Raw genomic sequence first — 21,170 nt, 5'->3', positions numbered from 1 at the left:
TTGAAGTTTACTTTTTTAATTAAACTAGGCAAAAGAATTTTCTGTTTTTTGAGAGGCACTAGAATGCAGCTTTATATATATGTAACAAACATCTATTGCTTGATCATAAGAGTTCAATTACAGCACTTGCATGTGCCCCACTCGTTAAAGGTGAGCAATATGTAAAGTGGTTCACACAATTTTCGAATTGCGTGCAATTTTAGTGACAGACAGAAGAAAGGACTGTAGAGGAGGAAAAAAATACTTTATTTTTTTTTTTAATTTCTTCCCAGTGGCTGCTGTAAGTGTATCTTGAGGTAGGCAACCAAGGAATGTTAGATCACAACAAGGCACTCTTCGAATAAAGGACGACTTCCAGGCAGAGCAGTCGAGATGCATGGGTCTTATTAAATTCTACGCTCGCGCTGCTGGGGACCATCGCAAAAATGATGTGACATTCTCTGGGTGTGCTTAGGAAATAAAGGCTCATAGAATACTTGGAATAAACAAATTTAGTGGTGCTTAAAGATAATAATAAAAATCTCAGCTGAGGCTACAAAGTGCAATCCTCGAATTTCTGAAAACATTTCTTTTCAGACATCTTTTTAAAAGTGCAAATAGCATTGATTTGTATCTTAATATTATTATAATTCATTCTTTTTTATTAAATTGTTGACATTTTGCCTCATTTCTTCCTAGATTTTCATAAATTTGCTGCAAATGAAACCCCCCAATATTTTGCCTTTAGTCTTCAAAGTCTTCTGATCTCGTACGTGAAAGAATGGGTCATTGTAAAGCGCTCACTGAATTTTAGCGTGGACGATAGTTCATTAAATTTCCTCCCTACATAACAATAAAACTACAATCGACTCCAAGTAGTGTGTTTAGGAACCCCAGTGCTGCATCACATCACTGCTGTACATCACTTTTCTTTCTACATCTGCTCTGACATTAACATCAGCACAAAAACTGTGCTGGGAGCTTCATGGCATGGCTTTATAAGGCCGACCAGCTCCTGTAGGTGTATTGTGTAGGAGGTTCAGTACTTTGGTCCGTATTGTGTATAATAGTTGCACAGTCAGACCCCTACATTCTATTTCAACATGAGTAACCATTTTAATCCCTAAGCCAAAATTTATGTGAAACAATATCACACAGTAATAATTCCTGCTCTAAATTCTAGCTTTGCAGACTCTGATTTGCATCTCTTGTTATAAGATATGACATAAATTGTCAGAGAAACAAGGACACGATCCATAACATTACCATCCACTTTTAGTTCGAACAGCCTGAGGCTGAAGCTGTTTTTTTCTTTTTTTATAAAGAAGGAATTTAATAAAGCTTATTTTCAGCTCACAGCTTCTACAGCTGGCTTATTAAACAGCTGAGTAACTGCATTAACATTTTTGTCTTGGATTAAAACAATCTATAAGGGCTAAATGTGCTCCCTGCAGGATGGGGCAGACAGATTTTCGCCAGAAAGCGGGTGTTGTGACAGTGGTGACAGCGATCAGCATCTCCGCAGGAAAAAAAAGGAAGGAGCAGCACGGTGCATCTGTGTGGGTGGGCTGCAATGCTTGGAAATCCAATGGGACAAGGCCAATGTAGGAGTGTGTAAACAGTCCCCTCTAGAACAGCTTGGTCTAAACCGAGAAATTTTCATGGCAGCCACAGTGTGAAGTATGAAGGCTGTGGTGAAAGCTGAGTCTCAGATAAGACCAGTGTGCCCACAGTTGTAGTCACTGAAAAGAGCAGTGAGGAGAACACACATCCCTGGAGAATGCCAGAACTGGATGCAAGTTTCCCTACTTTCTCTTCACTCCATCCTGTTTTTTTTTTTGGGGGGGGGGGGGGGGGGGGGGGGGGGGTTATGGAAGTTTGTGATCCAAAGGTTGAAGTGGAACATTGTGTGCAAGCTGCGGGAGTGAATTTTAAGCAGTGGGAGTGCCAGGACAAGAACTGGGACTGATGCATAAAAATTATGAACAGTGCTCTAAGCATTGCCTAAGTAGTCAACTTTTTTTAAAACCTAGAAGATAAGTGAACCCGGCACAGGGCTTGTGATGTGCTTTACACCGACTTGTACTACAGATGTGAGGCAGGACCCTGTGATGCAGGATTACATGTGTGTGGCAGGCCCATAGAACAATTTGGAGAAAGAATTTGAGTATTTGATTATTTTTGCTGCAGAGCTGTGACTGGAGCTAGTTGGTCACCACAAGGACACGTGAAGTAAAATTAGCTGGAGCTGTAAGTTGTGCAGTTGAATGGCTTGGTGCCAGGAAGAGGTACGAGCTTTGATTTTTTAGTTAATCAGCGGTGCATCTTTTGCATGCTCACTAAGCTTCATCAGACCCATTTCCCCACTGTATTTACTGTAGGCTTTGCAGACTTTATCTTTTGCCTGTGAGCCGAAAGAAGATGAGTGATGAGAGGGTCTAAAAGCTGCTGAAGAACAGGGCAGTATACATCCTTTAATACTCCGTGACAGTAGGTTGCCCAGTGGGATTCTTCATATACTGTGTGGATTTGTGCAGTTCTTTGCTGAAATTTGCTCTGTTAAAATCCCCTGAAATAATGAGAAGAGAGTTTTGGTTTCTTCTTCATACTGGCTATCTGGGCAGCCACACACTGCAGTGCAGCACTCACATTAGCTTGTGGCAGGATGTAAACACTCGCCAAAATAACAGGGAAAAACTCCTGCGGTGGATAAAATGGCTTAACGTTAATGGAAAGAGCTTAACAGTGAGGGCAACAGATTTGATTTTACATTGTTATATCAATAAAACCGACTTTTTCTCATATAAAAGCTGATTCTATCTTCTCTTAATACACACTCCTTGAAGTATAAAGCCAAGGCAAGCAGGTATCATACAGGTCCAAGTCTCAAACAGAGGACTGCATCTCCTGATGTATTTCTGCCCCTCAGAAATGTTGAAAATCACAGAGCAGTACAAGTTTCTGCATCATACAGTTTGTGATTTTATAATTGCCAGTTTCTTTACATGACAAAGCAGCTGGATTCTCAGAGCTGTATTCACGAGGAAAGCCACAGTTGGGTTGGACCAATCAGCATCTTCTTAAATCTGATAAAAGGCAGATTGTTTATCTAATCAACTGTTAAAGGTAAATGGACTTTTATATATATTCTTTTTCTTTTAATCCTATTAGTAAATGAGGGGAAATTTGGGATTGCCTATGAAGACTTAAGCATGAAAACTGGAGGAGCTGGTATCAAACCACTAACCATCCAAAGTTACATTTTCTGAAATAAGAATGAAAAATAAATAAATAAAATCCTGCTAGTGTCAGTTGTATGCAATCTAACATGCTAAAAAGTAATCTAATGAAATCCTAACTGTGGTTTTATTTTTGTTTTCTCTTTGTCACGCTGTGCCTTGTGGTACATTGACGTGGTTGGTTTTTTATCAGCTTGCGGTAGACAGTGATACTGTAAATGGACTTTTGGCCAAATGGCCCGCTGTGTGCCTGCTCTTATTCAAGCAGCTCTGCACAACTTTTCAGATGGTTCTGTGTACCAGCTGCCACATCAGATTAGTGTCTTCTTAGAGATGCCTCTTGCTTTACAGATTATTCTTGCAGGGACATTTAAATGTGCACTGATTAGTGAAATATAAGCTGCAAAGGGGTTGCAGTATAAAAGGAATGAACATCTATTTTAAATTGGGGTGCACCGATTTTATATTTGAATTGGCTAATGGACTGATCATGAACTCTAAACGCTGTGGTATAGGATATTGGTGAAAATGAGCTTTCCACTTAACTCAGTTTTATAGTATGTTGTTTTCTATACTGCATTTAGCACATTTATATTCTTGGATATATTTATTTGCCATATTTTTATTTGCCAAGTCAGGAAATAAATATCCAAGTTAAGCCTGCTGAATTACATGGATTACAGCTTATTATTACAGCTTACTGGTATCAGATCAACACTGATATCAGATCATTATCCATTATCTGCAGATACCTTGAGCTGATACATTAAGCCAGCACTGAATGGTATCGGGATTGTTATTGTATTAGGAACAGTACATCTCTGAAGAAGCTTCTCGGATGAGAGGTGAAATGCCTTCAAGCAAGTTAAAGAAGTCCAGACGCTTTTCTTTGCAAGCTCCTTTGACTACGATGACCTGGATGACTGAGAACCTTCACAGACATACATCTCTGATTGTAAATTAATAAATGGATAACTGGAATTCAGTCCAGCAGTTGCATGAAAAGAAATGAAAAGCTGTTGTTTTTACAGGCAGTTACCAAAAACTAGAATTCCATTTTGTCATTGATTAAGCAGTTTAAGCTCCACTGGATAATGAAATGAGTACTGCTCAAGAATGTTGTGTTTCTGTTTTCTTTAATAGAGACGAGGAAACCAAAACAAATTCATGCTCATTTCAACAATAAAATATGCAGATGCATGTATATGTAAGAGAACACTTGGAAAGTTGTTAATGCTTTCATTTACGTACTTTAAATCATTCACTTGGAGTGTTTAGATTGTATGTAATGTAATTCTGAGCAAGCTTATTCTGGGATTTATTCCAATTAGACCTTCACATCCTTAACAATGTGAGCAAAAGTGTCTTCCTGAGCTACTACTACACAGCTTTTAAGTTATATAATATTTTCTTTGTTCAAAAGAAAAAGTAAAACATTAAAATTATTCTAGGTGTACTTTAAGGAAGTGGAGGCAGGAGAGAAGACATGACTGTGACAACAGATCGTTTGTCTATACTTTTAATTCTGGGTTTGACACTGCAGACCAAGTTCTGTTATTGTAATAGGCCATCTGGAAAACTAGGTTGGTTCCTTTGGGACCACGTTAAACTGTTTCAGGACCTATATTACAGGTAGACAAGCCTACGTCAGCATCGGCGACCAGGTGTCTAATAGATTTGATTGTGACAATGGAATTGCTTGACCCAGTTTTATGCTCTTTATACTTACTCCTCCGGGAGTTTATTCAGCAATATGTTGGTTTTACCTTTATACACACAACATGTGGGAAGCATTTTTCTGTCAGGCATAAATTTTATTAGTTATCTTTTACTTTGACATTAACTGTACCTTTATAACTACAGATGTTTGACGTCAGTGTAAAGAAGGTTTAAAGAATACAACAGAATCAAGAGACAAATGCTAATGTAACATAAATAATATAATATAAAACTCGACAGTCATTATGAAACTCAGTCAGCAGATTGTTTCAAATCACCAGTGTGAATGACAGTTTGTCATAAATAGAAAAAGAGCTAATCCCAAGTGGAAAAGGCTGTTGCACTCTTTCTTTGGATTGACACAAATTAAAATGTTAGACTAATTGACACATATGCTGGTGCACAGATGATAATATACAGTGTATGTCTATCTAGGTGACCATAGTACTGGGTTGAAGGACCTTTTGCATTCAGAACTACTTCATGGCACAGACTCACCTTCAACAAGGTGCTGCTGGAAACCTTCCTTAGAGATTTTGGTCCTACGGAAACGACAGCATCACACAGTTGCTGCACATTCATGTATGAATCTCCCATTCCGGCACATCCCAAAGGTGCTCTATGTCTGCACTTGTCAGCCAAAGTACTCAGGTTGGCTACGGTGCTTAAAAATGCTCAGCTGGCACTAAGAGGCCCATTGCGTGCCAAGAAAAAAATCCCCCAGACCACCAGCCTCAACTGCTGACACAAGGCGGGATGGATGTTTTTACACCAAAGTGTGACCCTAGCATCCGAATGTCGCAGCAGAAAGCGAGGTCAATTCAATCTTCTATTTCTTTTCCATTGTTTTTTGCAGTGTTGATTCATATTTTCTGTTCTTAGCTGACAGGAGCGGCAGTCGGTGTGGTCTTCTGCTGCTGTTGTTCATCGGCTCCAAGGTTTCAACCTGTTCTGAATACTTTGTTGTGACGAGTGGTTATTTTTAGTCACTGTTGCCTTCCTTTCAGACTAAAGCAGCCTGGCCATTCTCTTCAGACCTCTGGCATCAACAAGCCATTTTTACTCAGAGAGCTGCCGCTCACTGGATATTTTCTATTTTTCGGACCATTCTCTGTAAACCCCAGAGACGGTCCTGTGGGAAAATCCCTGGAAATCAGCAGCTACTGAAATAATAAGGCTGAGATTTCAGGTGTATCTTATTAAGTGGCCGGTGAATATTTATATTTATATCAATTTATCCAAAATTTTTCCAAAATTTATCACTATTATCATACTATCAGTAGTTCAGTAAATACAATGAAACTCATGCTAATGAGAAATGTACAAAACCTCCGAGGTGGTGGGTGGTAGCTGTGAGCAGTGCTGGTTTCGGAGGAAGGAGTTGCAATGATTTTTTTTAGGCTCCAGGCGAGCATGAATCCATTTTTCATTTTTGCCATCGATGATCGGGGGGGGGGGGGGACTAGAAAACAGCCCAGCCTGAATGACCAAGGCTGTGCTGAAAGGTTCAAAGTAATTTGTAGCCTCATTCAAATTCAGTCTGCTAAAACCTGAGCTTTCCATATTCCCACTATACTTCCACTGTGTGCCATCTCACCAGATCCCTACCCACGTTTATTTTTTTATTTTTTTATGGGCTGCGCTTTGTAATGGCCTCAGGTCAGCAAAGAGACCTAGATCTCCATTAATTCACATAAATTCTGCAAAAGCTGTGAACCACACACAAGCATTCCTATGTCCAGCAAGGACATAGCGTGGAGGTGGTGAAGTGCCTAAAACCACGTACGCCCATATCATGTTGTTGGTCTGCAGTGCTGCCTATTTACACACTATGAGTTATTAATTCTTATTGACACTCATCATGTATCATAATCGATAGAAGTCTACGCTTTCCTTATGAGTTTATGGTTTCAGTTGCTAATTTAAAGATGAATTTGATACTAAATGGTGTTCATTTTGTAAATTACGCTTCTATTTAGAGCACAAATGGGCAGAAACTCTGGGTACCCTCTGGGCCTTGTGATTCACGAGCCACATTTGCGGCACAAAGGGAAAAAAATCATTTACAGTACGTTACAATTAATCTACAGTACAAAAGCTGAGCTGCCCACAGATGCTTATGTTGTGTTACTCTTTCGTGCATATGTGTGTGCGTTTGAGTGAAGAGAGCTCTAATCTAGAAAGCCGATGGCAGAATATCTCAGCTGTGGTAAGCACGTCCATGACCTTGACTGTGAATGTGTGCTTTTACACAAATAGATTTCTTCGAGCGCCACTTACTCTGCCAGTCTGAACTTGAGCAAACTGTTGTGAGGTGGTTACCCGCACTTACTACGATGATAGCTCATTAACACCTGGCTGCTCAACCTTTCTAAAATGAGCTGCCCTTTTTTTTTTTTCAGAATTAGTGATGCACTCAGAAAATATACGAAGCAGGTCACTGTTCTCCATGGATGACATATTGTTTTTTTTAATAAAAACACAGATTTATAGGAAAAAGACTTTATAGGTTTCACAATGACTTTGGCTGATGTTAAGAGCTGACGCCATGTAGCAATTACTGATATCCTATAAAGACGCTGACTATGACTGCGAAAAAAGTGATTAGATGTCGCCACAGAATTTAATTCTACAGCCGGAAATGTTTCTAATTTAGTCAGCTATCACGAATTTGCCCTCATCCTTGTGAGAAACTTGCTTTTAGACCATGATGTGCATGGATCCTCCTTCGCAACTCCCCCTCCCCACAAAGAAATATTTTGGTACATTTAATGAGAAGTGGTGTGAAGGCAAAGAATTTGGCTTCGGAAAAGTCGATAATTTCACAGTCGAATGAATTCTTTTGTTGGCATTCTTTCGCCTGTCAAGTTTTAAGGGGAGGCATAGACTAATATGCCTGGCTGCCAGTGAGAAATATAAGGATTTGGAAAAGGCGCTGGTTGAAAAAATACTTGTTTTAAGCAGACGGTGACCACTGAAAAAGCTGCAATAATAATTACACTGTTGTGTGTTTTGGCATATGAAAAACCAAAAATATTGTTATTGCATTGCAGGTCTTTTGGCCTGTGTTGTTCTGAGTGGCTATCACAATAAAACATCCTTGTAGTTCTTTCTCTCTGTTACCGCAGCATTTTTCATTGTCAGTAATACAGCTATTGCTGCTCTGTTGATGCTATGAAGGGTCAAACTCATCTCTATCTGTCGGCCTCTTCTTGGGTGTCTCTTTCATCTTGCTCCATCACCTGACATGACTAAGTGTTTTTCTCTCTTTTACTTTTTTGTCAACTCACAAGATGACCAACATTTATATACTGTGTGAATTCTCCTTCCCCCGAGCTTGGCTCACCATCCTCGGCAGTCTCGCGCATGAGTCATACATTGCGGAACACACACACGCACACACCTGAGCCACTTACCCAGCCAGTGTTCTCCGGTGATCTTGCCAAATCCCTCACGATAAGATTCCCATCCTCTGAAGAAGTTGACTGAGCCGTCCTCCCTGCGCTGAATCACCTACACAGTCAAGACAGCAAGACAAGAGTTCAGGGGTCAGATGAGATTCATCACACGCGGTGTGCTTCATCATCCATTGTGATGACTCATTCTGAGCCCCTCTGTTGGTCGCTGAGCTCATCCAGAACTAAACTAAATGAACTCATAAATGCTTGCTCTTTCACAAATGAATAATGCAAACACTCTTCCCACTAAAAAGGCAATTTGTCGGAAGATAATAAAAGGAATCCATTAAATCTTGACTGACTTTGAATCAAATTGCAGGGGAATCTGCATATGTAATTGAAAAGAAAAAAAAATCCCGGAAAAGAGATGATATTCATAAAATGATAATTCTAAATACACACAGAAAGATGAAATTGCTTTTCACCACGTATCATAAAACAGTGGTGCACAGTGAAATTATATGATGAGCTTTTTATAGCATCCCTTCCAGTATGAGAAACAAGGAAAACCTTAGCAGATACTTAGCGATTTAGCTTAGCCATATGCATGTGTGAGGGTGCAGCATCTGTAGCGCCAAATGAAACACTCTATCTATTACAAGTGCTGACATCCCAAGCATCAGGCCCAAGATGAAAGGAAATTGGAAATGTGCTTCAGAAGAGAAATGCATGCAGATGGAAAACGGTCTAGGACCTACTGTTGGAGACCATGTAAATGGCAAAATGACAAAAGAAATTCCCTGAGACAGTATATATTCAGCATGACTAATTCCCAAGCATACCACAAGGTACCAGATGGCACCAACAGCCATGTTTGCTTTTAACATCCGCACAGACAAAGAAACCCTGCTGAGCGACGGTTACGTCCTAATCATCTTCATCCTGATAATTGTCTACAAAATTGTCTTAATCTTCATTACTGAATCATCATCATCACTTATCACTGCAGGAATTTTTCTCCCCATTCTAGATCGATATGTTCTCTAATACTGGTAGCTGCCCCAGTTCATCTGAAGTCAGTAATGGAAATGTGGGTTTTTATTTATTTATTGCTATAACTTACATAAAGCTGTAAACAAAAATCTTTAAAAATGTCTGTCAGTTAATCGCTTATTATTATTATTATTATTTGTTTTTAACAAGACTAGATCATTTCCTAATACTATGTGACACTAAAGTGTTTGAGACATTGTACTGAAGCAGGATAAAACAGGAGCTCTAACACTATAGCTCAGAAATATCAAACACATGGTCCACCAAAGACTCTAATCTGTCCCACTGGATGAAACATTTTATGATTTTTTCTATGGGCTTACAGTAAAAAAAGAAAAAAACATTCTGTCAATCATTAAATAAAATCAACAATTATTACAGGACAGTGAGTGATTTAATGTTGAGCTAACAGAACTTTTACAGAGTCACTGCTTACGACTTAAGCCAAGAATATACATATTTCACAATAAAACAGCATCGTTTTTCTTTTCATGGGATTCATTTAAAGTAGAAAAATAAAGACTCATGCAACATAGCCACTGTTTATCCTCTTTTCAGTAGAAACTAAACAGCTGTTTTTTTCTTTTGCCTCTAAACATGCATTATAAACAGTGTAGCTCATTGTTTTGCAAGGACTGCATAGATCTGAAACTACCATTTACTCAAAGTGAAACAAAGGGATTTGTATCAGCACTTCCATAAGACTGTCTTTCCTCTGGTTGTGGCACGTTAGACCATCGAGCAAGTGTCTCAGCTGCCAGTAATGATGGCAGTGATTGCACTTCTTAATTTCCACAAGATGACATGAAGAAATGTTGCTGCTTATAATAACTCTGAATCTACTAATTAGTATGAAAGCAGTGTGACTGACTGCCACTAGTAGGAGTGATGTGTTCTTTATTTATTTATTCATTTATTTAGTGCAGCCAGCCTTTTATTTGTCTTAGATGTCATAGACAGCAAAAAACATTTAATTTACGGCTTTGAGGTTGTTCCAAGAGTTCTTTCCAAAGAGCCCGTCCAGCCCTCTGTTTTTGCTTGGGTTGTGACGGCAGCATTTAGCCTTTGGGAGAAGCCAAAGCCAGCTGGTCAAAGGTCATCTGAACTCCTGCCTTCAGCATTCTGACACATGCACCATTGGTAATCCTCAATGTGCAGAGTGCAGCAGATCTTGGCGATGTCCCGAATCCCGGCCATCATCACTGACTGTTCCCACAATGGCAGTGATTTTTGCAGGTGGATGATAGCAATGCGAGATCTCTTGGTCCTGCTCATGAGAAACCTTCTCGGAATTAACTTTTTGAAGTGGCCGTTCAACGGGTGAGCCAGGAACTTGCACAACTTGACCAAGATTCTCAGATAAGTATCTTAACTCTCTTTACTGTGCACTGTACAGTCTCTGTTGTGCCTAAACACGACTCCTATCTTAAATTACATCACAAATTATTTTAAATTTTTAAATCATATCCCACAGATATTGCATCTTTGTATGGTGATGCTCTCCCTGACCTTTACTGTAGCCACCATTAGCTCTTCCTCAGCATTTAGTTTCTCTCGGCCTTCATTCAGCCACTTTTGTTACTTGACCTTATGTTTAACCTTATGTTCCTTTTCTGCTAAATATTAAAAATCTGTCATCCACCATATTTGACAGAGAAGGTGAGATTTCTTACTAGAATGTAGGCATGGAATTTCTGACAAATATGTTTTTTTGGTGTTTGATGTGATTGAAGAACACATGTTTCTTAACCAAGGAAAGAATTCTGCGATCATCCATTTTATCTGTCTTCTTGCCATCTTTTAGACATCATGGTGTTAATGCACTGGGTAGTTCACTCCTTTGAGTTTAGCCAGTGGTTGCTTGTGGTTTGAACAAAAAGGCATGGAGTTCAGATAAAAGTCATTCACCAACTTGTGGTCTTTAACCCTCTACAGCGAAACCTGTGTCGGGTGTCAGATGGTTGTTTTGCAATATGTTATCAACTTCTTTAACTCCTGAACCACTTGCTCAATTGAAAGAGTTCCAACAGTTCCTCAAAGCAGTGACTCTGTGTTTTCAGTGGTAATAGGGTGATTACGGGAAACCCAGGAACAGTGTCACAGCAGCACCGCAAAGACGGAGGTTGGTTGCGAGACAGTAGTGTGAGTGTTTGTGATGGAGCTCTACAGAACACAGACATTTTATGAGACATTTGTCTTCTTTTCACCATGTTTCTGTGGTGCCGTGTCTGGGATAACCGCAATGGCGCTAATATCACTGAAAAAGAGTTAATGCTTTCAAGAGCCGTTAACATTTTTCGACTGTGCTAGTGGATCAAGAGTTACAGTAGTTTGACCCAAACCTTGACCAGAAACCTTTTAATAGCTGAATACAAGAGTGAGAGTGTTCACAAACACAACACATACCAGCCACTATGAAAAGCAGCAGTACTCTACCTCAGGTCAAGTCTTGGGGTAGTAAAGCCTAGTAAAAAAGTACATTCCTATAAATAGTTCAACAACATATATGCTTTAATCAGTTATATTTATCAGAAACATCTTAACCTAACCTCCCCTAGCCTTGCACATTGGTTTATGCCAGATGCTTCAACTGTCACAGTCTGGCTGGGGCAGACTGTATGTGTTGCAGAAGAGGACTCAAACGCAGACCAAAACGTGACGTGGATTAACAAAACAAGCCGTTTATTGAGGCTAGAAACAAGGGTACCAAACAATAGGGCATAGGTGAACACGAAACACTAACCTAAACTGGGTGAACTAAAACTAAACATGAAAAAACCTTAAGCATAGTGAACTGCCAGAGATACCTGGAGATGAGACATGGATGAGCAGACGACCTGACAAATGACATGCAAAAACAGAGGACTTAAATACACACATGAGGTGATCAGGGGAAGTGGAGACACATGAGGAAACAGCTGACTAACATGAACCTAATGACAGGAGCAGTGAAGCTAAATACAAAGAACCAAGAACACATGACTCCTTCCAAAATAAAACAGGAAACATAATGAAACGCAGACATGACAACCAGAACTTGACAACGTAAGACACAGACATGAAACACATGAAGAGCAGGGGAGACTTAACATGGGTTGGAAACACGAGGGGGAATTAATAAGAACTAAAATCACCTAGGCATGGTAACAAATGAACTTAGAAAACCTGAAGGGCTTAACATAAACTATAAACATCAAAATGAACTAAAACTCAAAACACTGGGTCATAAGACCCAGGACCGTGACATCATAAGCAAGTGATTGAGCTCCTTCTACTCTTACAGGTAAGTTCTACTGACATTAACACACCGCCACCCCCCGTTTCTTCACCTTCCACTAACTATCACTTAAATAATACTACCAAAAATAAAATATATAATTTTGTATCAGTCCCTCATTAAATTAATAATAATAATAATACTGGGAAATGTAACAGAATCCCTGATCTCCATCACACGCCTTTTTAAAGTGACTCCTAAACTTTTTTCCCTCTAACAGATTAATTTGGGTTTTCACTTGCATCGACATCTCCTTGGACCTCATATTGAGAGTTGTGGTGAACAGTAACTAAATGCAAGTTCAGCACTTGGAATAAACTCCAGGTCTTTTGTCTTCTTAATTTGGAATTCACCTGGGCATAAAACTCTATCTAAATCTATCTGTCAACTGTCTAATTATTCTTGAGCCCCAGATGCCTAAACAGTTAATGCAGCTCATTAATTCAACCCCACGAATTAAATGTGAAAGACTTGCGACCTGGCCAGGGTGTACCCTGCCTCTCGCTATGACAGTCTTCACATATATCAGAGAGCAAGGCAGAGCTTTTTTCACAGACAGCTCCCCCTCAGTCTGAATGGCAACTCTAAATAAACTCTCCATGAGCCATGTGTGCAGTTTTTGGTTTGTGAACTACGGTTGAAATGACAGATAGCTCTCCAAGAAAGATTTAATAACCAAGTGTCCAATTTTATTTTGAACCCTTGCAGTTTGGGTTCCATGTGTTTTAAAGGGCCACGACTACCACCCACTTTGTTAAATATTGATGCAAAACAGAAATTAAAATTAAAGCTGAAACCTGGCACTCCACTGCTGCGCATATAACTGTCCAAATACTGTCTCGACTGTAAATAATATTATTAATCATTCATACACAGGGTTAGAGTGTAGCTCATTTCCACATCCCAGCAGCTGAAAGCACAGATGGATGGATGGCAAATGCACTATAATTCAGTTCTATTATTATTAACACATATTGTACATTTTGTGTCAGAAAGGAGTTAATGACAGTCATGTTGTGTTAACATGTTCTGCTTACTACAATTACCACATGGTGTCAAGCGTATGCAGGGAAGCTGTCTGAAAATAGCAGACATGTAATCTCTGGGATTTAAGCTGCGTTTTCCGCATTTCCAAGACTCTGAAAGTTTGAACTTTTACTTGAAATAATAGCTTGGAAAATTCACACACCAGTGGTGACACAGCTGCCATGCATGGCAGATGACCTGCTATCAGGAACAACTTTAGTGGTCAAAGGAAACCTCTGAAAGTGGAGCGGCTGAAGATCAAACTGTCATCCACGAAAACCTGATCTGCAACCTGAGCTACTATACATAACCCGAGCTCATATTCATAAATGTTCATCTTACATTTGATACAAAAGCAGCTAATATTTAACCCTGTAACACCAAATCTATCATGTTTAATACATGTGTTTTGTGAGATTTCCAGACCTCTACATCATCAGTGTGATTTTGTTTTCTGGAAAAACGGGAATAAATTACACAAAAATGTCAGATGTCGCAAAAATTACACAAATAAAAAATAAATCTGCAAGTTTCTCCTTTTTAAAAAAAACAAAACTTTTCACTCATTAAAAAAAGGCTTTACAGGATAAAGACTTTTGAAAAAAATGATATTAATTGCTGTAACATTGGCTTATAATGTAAATTATGTACAAAAAATAAATAAATAAAAATAGAAATTGTGGTATTTTGTGTTACAGCAGTGAAGCAAATGTGTCGTTGAAAAAAATGACTTTTATTTTCCCGTTACCTCTCAAATGAAATCTGTCTAGCTGCTTACATGCTTACATATAACACACATGTCGGATAAAAGATAGACATGAGAGATTTACACCATGCTTTCAAACATCTGTCCCGCTGACACTGAAACATAAAGGGAAAAACTGCTCGGGTGAAATGAAGGCACTGCTTTAGAATTCATTTTGTTAGCTCCTATACAAAAGGTCAGCAGCCATCCTTGGAGCTGATGTTCGAGTCTTCATTAACCTTTCCCACTAGCTCTGTAATTCAGGGGTTGCTGTCTGACACAAAATCAGAGATACTGGTGTACCAGCTACCCCGATACTGTGAATCACTTCTGCAGCATTGGTGAGTGGTCACGTGGAGCAGTACTCTACAAAAGCAGGATAACCAACAAGCAGTTCAGTTCATATCAGGGTTAACATACTTGTCTTGCTAGCCATGTCTCCCTCCACAGCCAGTATTCTTGTAAGACTCGAGAGCCCATCTGAGGTTTAATTGCATGTTGACCCTGAAGGTCAGAATCTCTCTCTGTGTGTGTATCTTCCCTGGAGACATGAACCTCTGCAGAGACACCAATCATTTTCTTTCACATGTTTGAGGAGGGAAAGGCACTGATCAACACTGGGAGGTGGAATGAAGCGAGGCTTTTTGGAGTGGGGAAAAAAAAATGTGTAGAGATGTTAAAGTGGGTGCTTGATCGTGTAGTCAATCTGAACCTTTGTCTGTATGAGTACAGATACATTTGAAACACTGCTAATTTGCTTCTAAACACAACCAATGAGTTTAAATATTCATGTACTTATTTATTTTACATATATATTCCAGCCATTGTAACGCATTTGTGTTCTATTATGACATAATGAGTGTTAAATAGGTTACAGTCAACATTTGTTCCCATTACTCTGATTCCTCGGCTTCACTGTCTTTTCCAGCTACGGAGCTCTTTTCTCTTTTACCAGGTAAAGTTTAAACAATTCAACAGGTTGTTACAAATTCCACCATTTCCACTACCTGGAGAGAATATAAACAAAGTGCGCTGTCTGTTTTGGATGCAAAATCGACCCTTCATTTTCCCAGGAGATTGAGTACCTGGTGTCAGATATAATTGCGCAGTGAAAGAGCGACTCGAAGGGAACCAATCTAAATGCCATTGGTGTTTTTTTATTTTTTATTTTTTTAACTCTATAGCCATTAAATTTAGCAATCAACATTTACTTCATGGTGATAAAAGCAAAAATGTGTCTATTCCCACTCTAATTTTGAAGTCAATGAGTAATACAAACTTTCTGTCTCTGGCCTCTTTCATCGCTGACATGTCTGAGTAAAGAATGTGCAGAAATTTGAGGCCAGTGACGGTCAGCTGCCTCTTTATCCTGAATATGTTTTCTCCTGTTGATGTGTTCCTGGACCTCGCACTATGAATCATCCATCCTAGTGGAGCTCTTCACTCCCCTGATTTGATTTATAGCATCCAGCACTAAATTCAGCACCTCACACTTCACTCATCCACATGCACACAGAGTCTGAGTGAGGCTGTGACTGACTGCTGTCTGCTCTGATCCCTACATTATGATCATTAATGCAGAACTTTCTCCGAACACTGGTCAGCACTGTGTCAGAACGCATTGTAAAAGAATTTTTGTGTCACAAAAATTCCCCCCAAACCCCCACAGCTTTTCATCCGCACCTTCAAAAAACAGGAAATGGAATCAGTCACCCAGTTCAGAGTGTATGCCTCTTCACACGCTCACACACACACACACACACACACACACACGCACACAGTTTCCACTAGGATGCAGCTTAACATCCCAAATGACAAATCCTCACACACAATGTCTGGCTAGAAGGCTGTACCTGACATCAAAGTTGTTTCTGCTAAGGTCAGAAGCTGACTTGTTCTATGTGGGTGAGGGGCAGGCAGTGCTCCCGCCGTACACAGACTGAGAACTGCAGTTATGATACAGCAGCAGTTTTATTAAAGGGTTCAGCAACGGATGCTGGGGTTTACTAACACAACATAAAGTATATAACCACCCTAAAGCGAAGTTACAAAGCCCACTGTGAATACAGGCTGGGATCACAACAATAAGTCAATATTAAAGGAAACTTGAGACAAAAAAACCAAAAGTATCATAGCATAGTACAATCAATTCTTTAAGTAAGTAACTGTTATAAATCAAGTTCCCTGAATGGATTATTAAGGTTCATCCCTCATGCATTATTGATTTACTTATTTATTTCAATAAAGGCTCACTTCTCTTCCCTTCATCTGAAGACTCCCCGAGCAAGCTATAGGAATTGCCAGTCCATGCCGTCAAACTATATGTTTTGCTAAAAGGCAGTGAAACCCAGCGTTGATTTGTAAATGCACAGAGGGGGCTATTCTGATAAATCAGAGGACAGGCAGTAAAATAAAAAATAAAAAAAAATTCACAGTCCCTCCACCACATCGGACGAGACCTAGGTGCCAGCTGTTAAGTCTAAACAAAACTGTCATTCTCAAACAAAGCCTTAAGACAGATAAACCCATGTTTGGAAGCTTTTATTAATGCACTTACAGCAAGGTAGCACACAGCTCTGCCGTGACACAAACACACCACAGACGGAGAAAATAGTGCATCTGTGAATGACAGTCAAATGCACTGAGCTGAAATGAAACAGTGCACATGGATAATATGAGCCTTGAGCTGCCTGTGTTAAATAAACCTGTTCCCGATTGCCAACTCTGTTGGCCCTACCTACACAAGTTTGATGGGATTCTTCCCTTAGGAATATTAGAATAAAATTTTGAGACTGCCACTAGTACACTGTAGTTCCAAAGAGAAAATAATCAGCTATGGCACTGAGCTGTTTATTATTGTCTCCAGGTGCATGCACACACACACACACACACACACACACACACACACACACACACACACACACACACACACACACACACACACACACATATATATAGCTGGATTATACCTATGTGGATATACTAACAGGGTATTATTTTGTTTATGACAGTATGTCACAGGGTACAAGTCAGAATTGCAGTGGCAACAGCTGTATTTTTGTTAACTCAGTGGAGTGGATCTTTGTTCCCTTGTTTTTTTTCCTTATTTTTTGAGGAGCAGCTATTTACAAGGCTGTACAGATGAAGAAAAATAGCTTTGAGGGTGCCAGCAGCTCCTGTAACATGTATTGTCAGAGTGTCTGTGTCACCAAATCAACATCATTTAAGTATTAGACATGTAAAAGTCAAGTTCACTTGACACCTCTTTGAAAAAAAAGTAACCCCTGCATTTAGGGACTCTGGGTTTAGGGCCTGCAGCCACTGGCTAGACAGAGACACACACACATGCAAAAAAAAAAAATAAATAAATCAAGACTAGCATCAGGCCAACATCTAAATGCTCTATGCAAATACAGTCAGTAGTTTTAGGAGGACCGTTTAAACAGGCAAACAAGAAATGCAGTGAAAAAAACCAAACAAAAAAACAATGGCCGAAACAACGTTAACAAGCAAATCTCCACTCCTTAATGACCATCTCACCCAACACACGGGCTATTGCACAGGCATGATTACATTAAGCTCCCTGTAATCTCTGCAGTAGATGGAGGCTACTTAACAAGCTGCCTTAAGCTCTTCAGCAGGCTTTCTGTCAACTACTGGGAGCCTGCAGCGTGCACAGACGGACACCCTGACTGACAGACCAGAACACAGGGAAGAATCAACACAAGCACTCAAAAGCTGATTCTGGGAGATTTACAGTCTGGCATGTGACTGGGTGGAAAAAAGGCATTATGCCAATAGCTTGTTAGCTCTTGGCATATAGGCTACATGCTGTGAGCACACTATGTTTATATGTTTGGTGCTTTGGCAACAGATGTCACTTGCTCTGCTCACTACCTGAAGGTAAATGGTAACATCTTCCTGAGCGCTTAATATATCTGCTATAAAGGCAAACTGAATCACACAGAAATGATCTTTTTTTTTTTTTTTTTAAAGCAGCATTTATGGAAAACAGACACAATGTGGAAATAGCCAAGATAGACATGTAGACAGGAGGAAAATAAGATAAATAAAATAAATACACAAAACATGACTTGATGCTAATAAAATCAGCTCCAAAAGCAGCTCCGTGCTCCTTTTCATAAGATGGATCAAAACAGACTGGTAGAGGAGCTTCTAACAGTTTGATTACATTGTTAAGAATATTGATGATATAGTGACAAATTCAACACTGTCTGATGAAAGCACTCATAAATCCACAACAGTCTGCACAATTGCTATCTTCAAAGAGGAGTGCAAACATCTGCTGGTGAATGTTTTATAATCCTATCAGAAAGACAGATGTGCTCCAAACACAGCAGCAGCAAATGAGAACAGAAGGACAAACACAATCCACAAGCATTTTTTTATTATTTTTTTTTTTCACTCCTGCTTACACACATATTTCTGCATTTACATGTGCTTAAGTAAAAAAGATTATTCTTGGCTTGCAGGGGTAACCTGATTTCAGAAACATCATATAAATAAGAAATCTGTTTTTCCCTTTTTTGGGTGGGGTGAAAGGATTAAGAGAAACCGGGTTAACACAGGTAGATCTCTGCTAGGGCTTGTAAACATTCTTCTAAAGTCTGCATGTAGACAAAGATCAAGGGCAGTACAAGACTTTGGGATTTAGCATCACACTGGTGTGGCGCGTGCCAAGATACAAGAAGCTAAAACTGATTTATTTATTAAAGCCAGTATAAGCTTTACTTATATAAAGTGCTGTGCAAAAGTCTAAAGCCAGCCCTTGTTGTTTTATATTTTGCATTCAAAGAGCTAAAAACAAATTTATTAAAAAAAAAAGAAAAGAAAAAAAAAACCAACAAAAAAACAAAGCAGTTGTTTTTCTATTTTGTCATTTGAAATTTGTTATTTAGCCACTTAACACTGAATTCTGAATCATTCCAGCATAAAAATGGACCTAACTCAAGGAGGGACTATTGTTGTGTCTGCACGACAGAAACCTGCGCCAAAAAGACAAAGAACGAAACTGTTTTAGTCTGTTGTAATAACACATAATTTGTTCCCACCGCTTTAGTTATATCTATGAAGAATGCCAAGGCTTGCACAGTTTGCACCAACAAGGTAATTGCCAAAGAGCTGTTAGCTAAACACTTGCCATAACTCAAGATGACATCCAGTGTGTCCTTAGAGGACAAAACAAGAGGTGGCAGACAAAAAAACAAACAAACAAAAAAAACACAGCAAATGAACACTATCTGAAAGTCATGCTCTTAAGAAAGTCCAGCAAAGACCTGACACAGGACCTGAGAAATACATCTGGCCCTTCATTTGGTTCATCTACTATTCACTCAGTGCAAGGATGGCTGTCAAGAAGCCATTCATAAGGAAGGGGAAACAGGCAGAAAAGGTGCACACATGCCAATTTACACAAGAACTAGACTGAAAATCAGTGGCAACGGGTCATACGGAGTGATGGATCCAAATTTGAAAATTCTGTAAGTACTGAGGAGGTCAGGAGAGAAGTGAAACAGCATCTACAGCCATCTGTAAAACACAGTGACGGCTGTCATGGATTGAGGCTACATTACATTCAGTGGTGTTGGATACGTTGTTAAAATTGGTTGAATTATGAACCCATGAAAGTACCATTAGATTTTGATCCAGCATTTGGAAAACATCTGATTGTCAGTGACCTCATTTTTCGTGCTTTCAACACACTGCCAATGCTGTAAAATACCTGAAGAGAAAAATACACGATGGGACACTAGCAGTCTTGGCTTCCCCAGAGCCCGGACCTTAACATTACTGAAGCAGTGTGGGATCATCACGACAATGACTGGAACAAAATGGAGCCAACATTCAAAGAAGAGCTTTGAATGTCCTTGAAAATTCTGAAGACTACTTAAAGAAGCTGTACGACCTCTGTTTCTGCCTTACTTCATGTATTGCTATGTGTTTCCAAGCAAAACAGAAAGAAATGAAAAGTGGCTCGAGATGAGGCTTGAGGCTTTTCCATTAAACGGTAGCAGCAGCTATATCAAGAGTCCTGTTCGCGTGCTTGCTCAGATAGGAAATGTAGAATTAGCAAATGTTTGTGCAGCATCTCTCCCACAGCCGTCTAACCTTCCCCATTCCCAAAAAACACTCATCCCAGCCTAATGGCAGTAATATCCTAAAGGACATGTCTGACTCTGCCTGCTGTAATGCTTCCAGTGGACAGCTCATGCTCTGTCTCAGCACCACAATATTATTTCTTTATGTCAGATATTTAGGGTGAAAACAGAGGTTTGCTTCATTGTCGAGAAAAGTAAATTGAATTTGGATAGAGTGACTGTTGAGTGTGCAAACTAAACATTAAAAAGAAAAATGCATGCTTTAAACAGAAGTGAGATTGTACTCGTAGGTTTTCAATTCTGTGCCTTACAGATCATTTAGAGATATGAAACAACTGGAGAAACTTCCATCCTGGATTTGCTTTATTTTTCAAACCAATAAACTAACAGGCATGAAATATTGAAGAACCTGCGAGTCAGATAGAGATGCTGAAAAGCCTATAGCGTCGCCTCCGACATGCTCAAAAAGGCACTCTAAGCCTCCTGAGGAGTGATACAACATGCACACAATCGTACATTCAATCTCAAAAACTTTTACATTTCAGTTCTTAGCTGAATTGAATATTTGAGAGTGATTGCAGTGCTTTCGATAAAAGCACCATTTGATAATGCAGA

At 39.4% G+C, this 21,170-nt stretch overlaps 1 protein-coding gene across 2 annotated transcripts in view; it reads right to left on the bottom strand.

Annotated features, from left to right (window-relative positions):
• The window catches only part of fibcd1b (fibrinogen C domain containing 1b), a 134,995-nt gene that overhangs the window by 42,627 nt on the left and 71,198 nt on the right, over positions 1-21,170 (bottom strand). For both annotated transcript variants that reach the window (XM_004549824.3, XM_004549825.3), the window contains one exon: positions 8,354-8,450. In XM_004549824.3, the coding sequence (XP_004549881.1) occupies positions 8,354-8,450 (97 nt within the window). The remainder of the gene's footprint in view (positions 1-8,353; positions 8,451-21,170) is intronic.

The sequence above is a fragment of the Maylandia zebra genome, linkage group LG7 (genome assembly GCF_041146795.1).
Source record: "Maylandia zebra isolate NMK-2024a linkage group LG7, Mzebra_GT3a, whole genome shotgun sequence".
Lineage (NCBI taxonomy): Eukaryota > Metazoa > Chordata > Actinopteri > Cichliformes > Cichlidae > Maylandia > Maylandia zebra.
The sequence above is the reverse complement of the archived record's forward strand: the minus strand, read 5'-3'. Positions and strand labels throughout refer to the sequence as shown.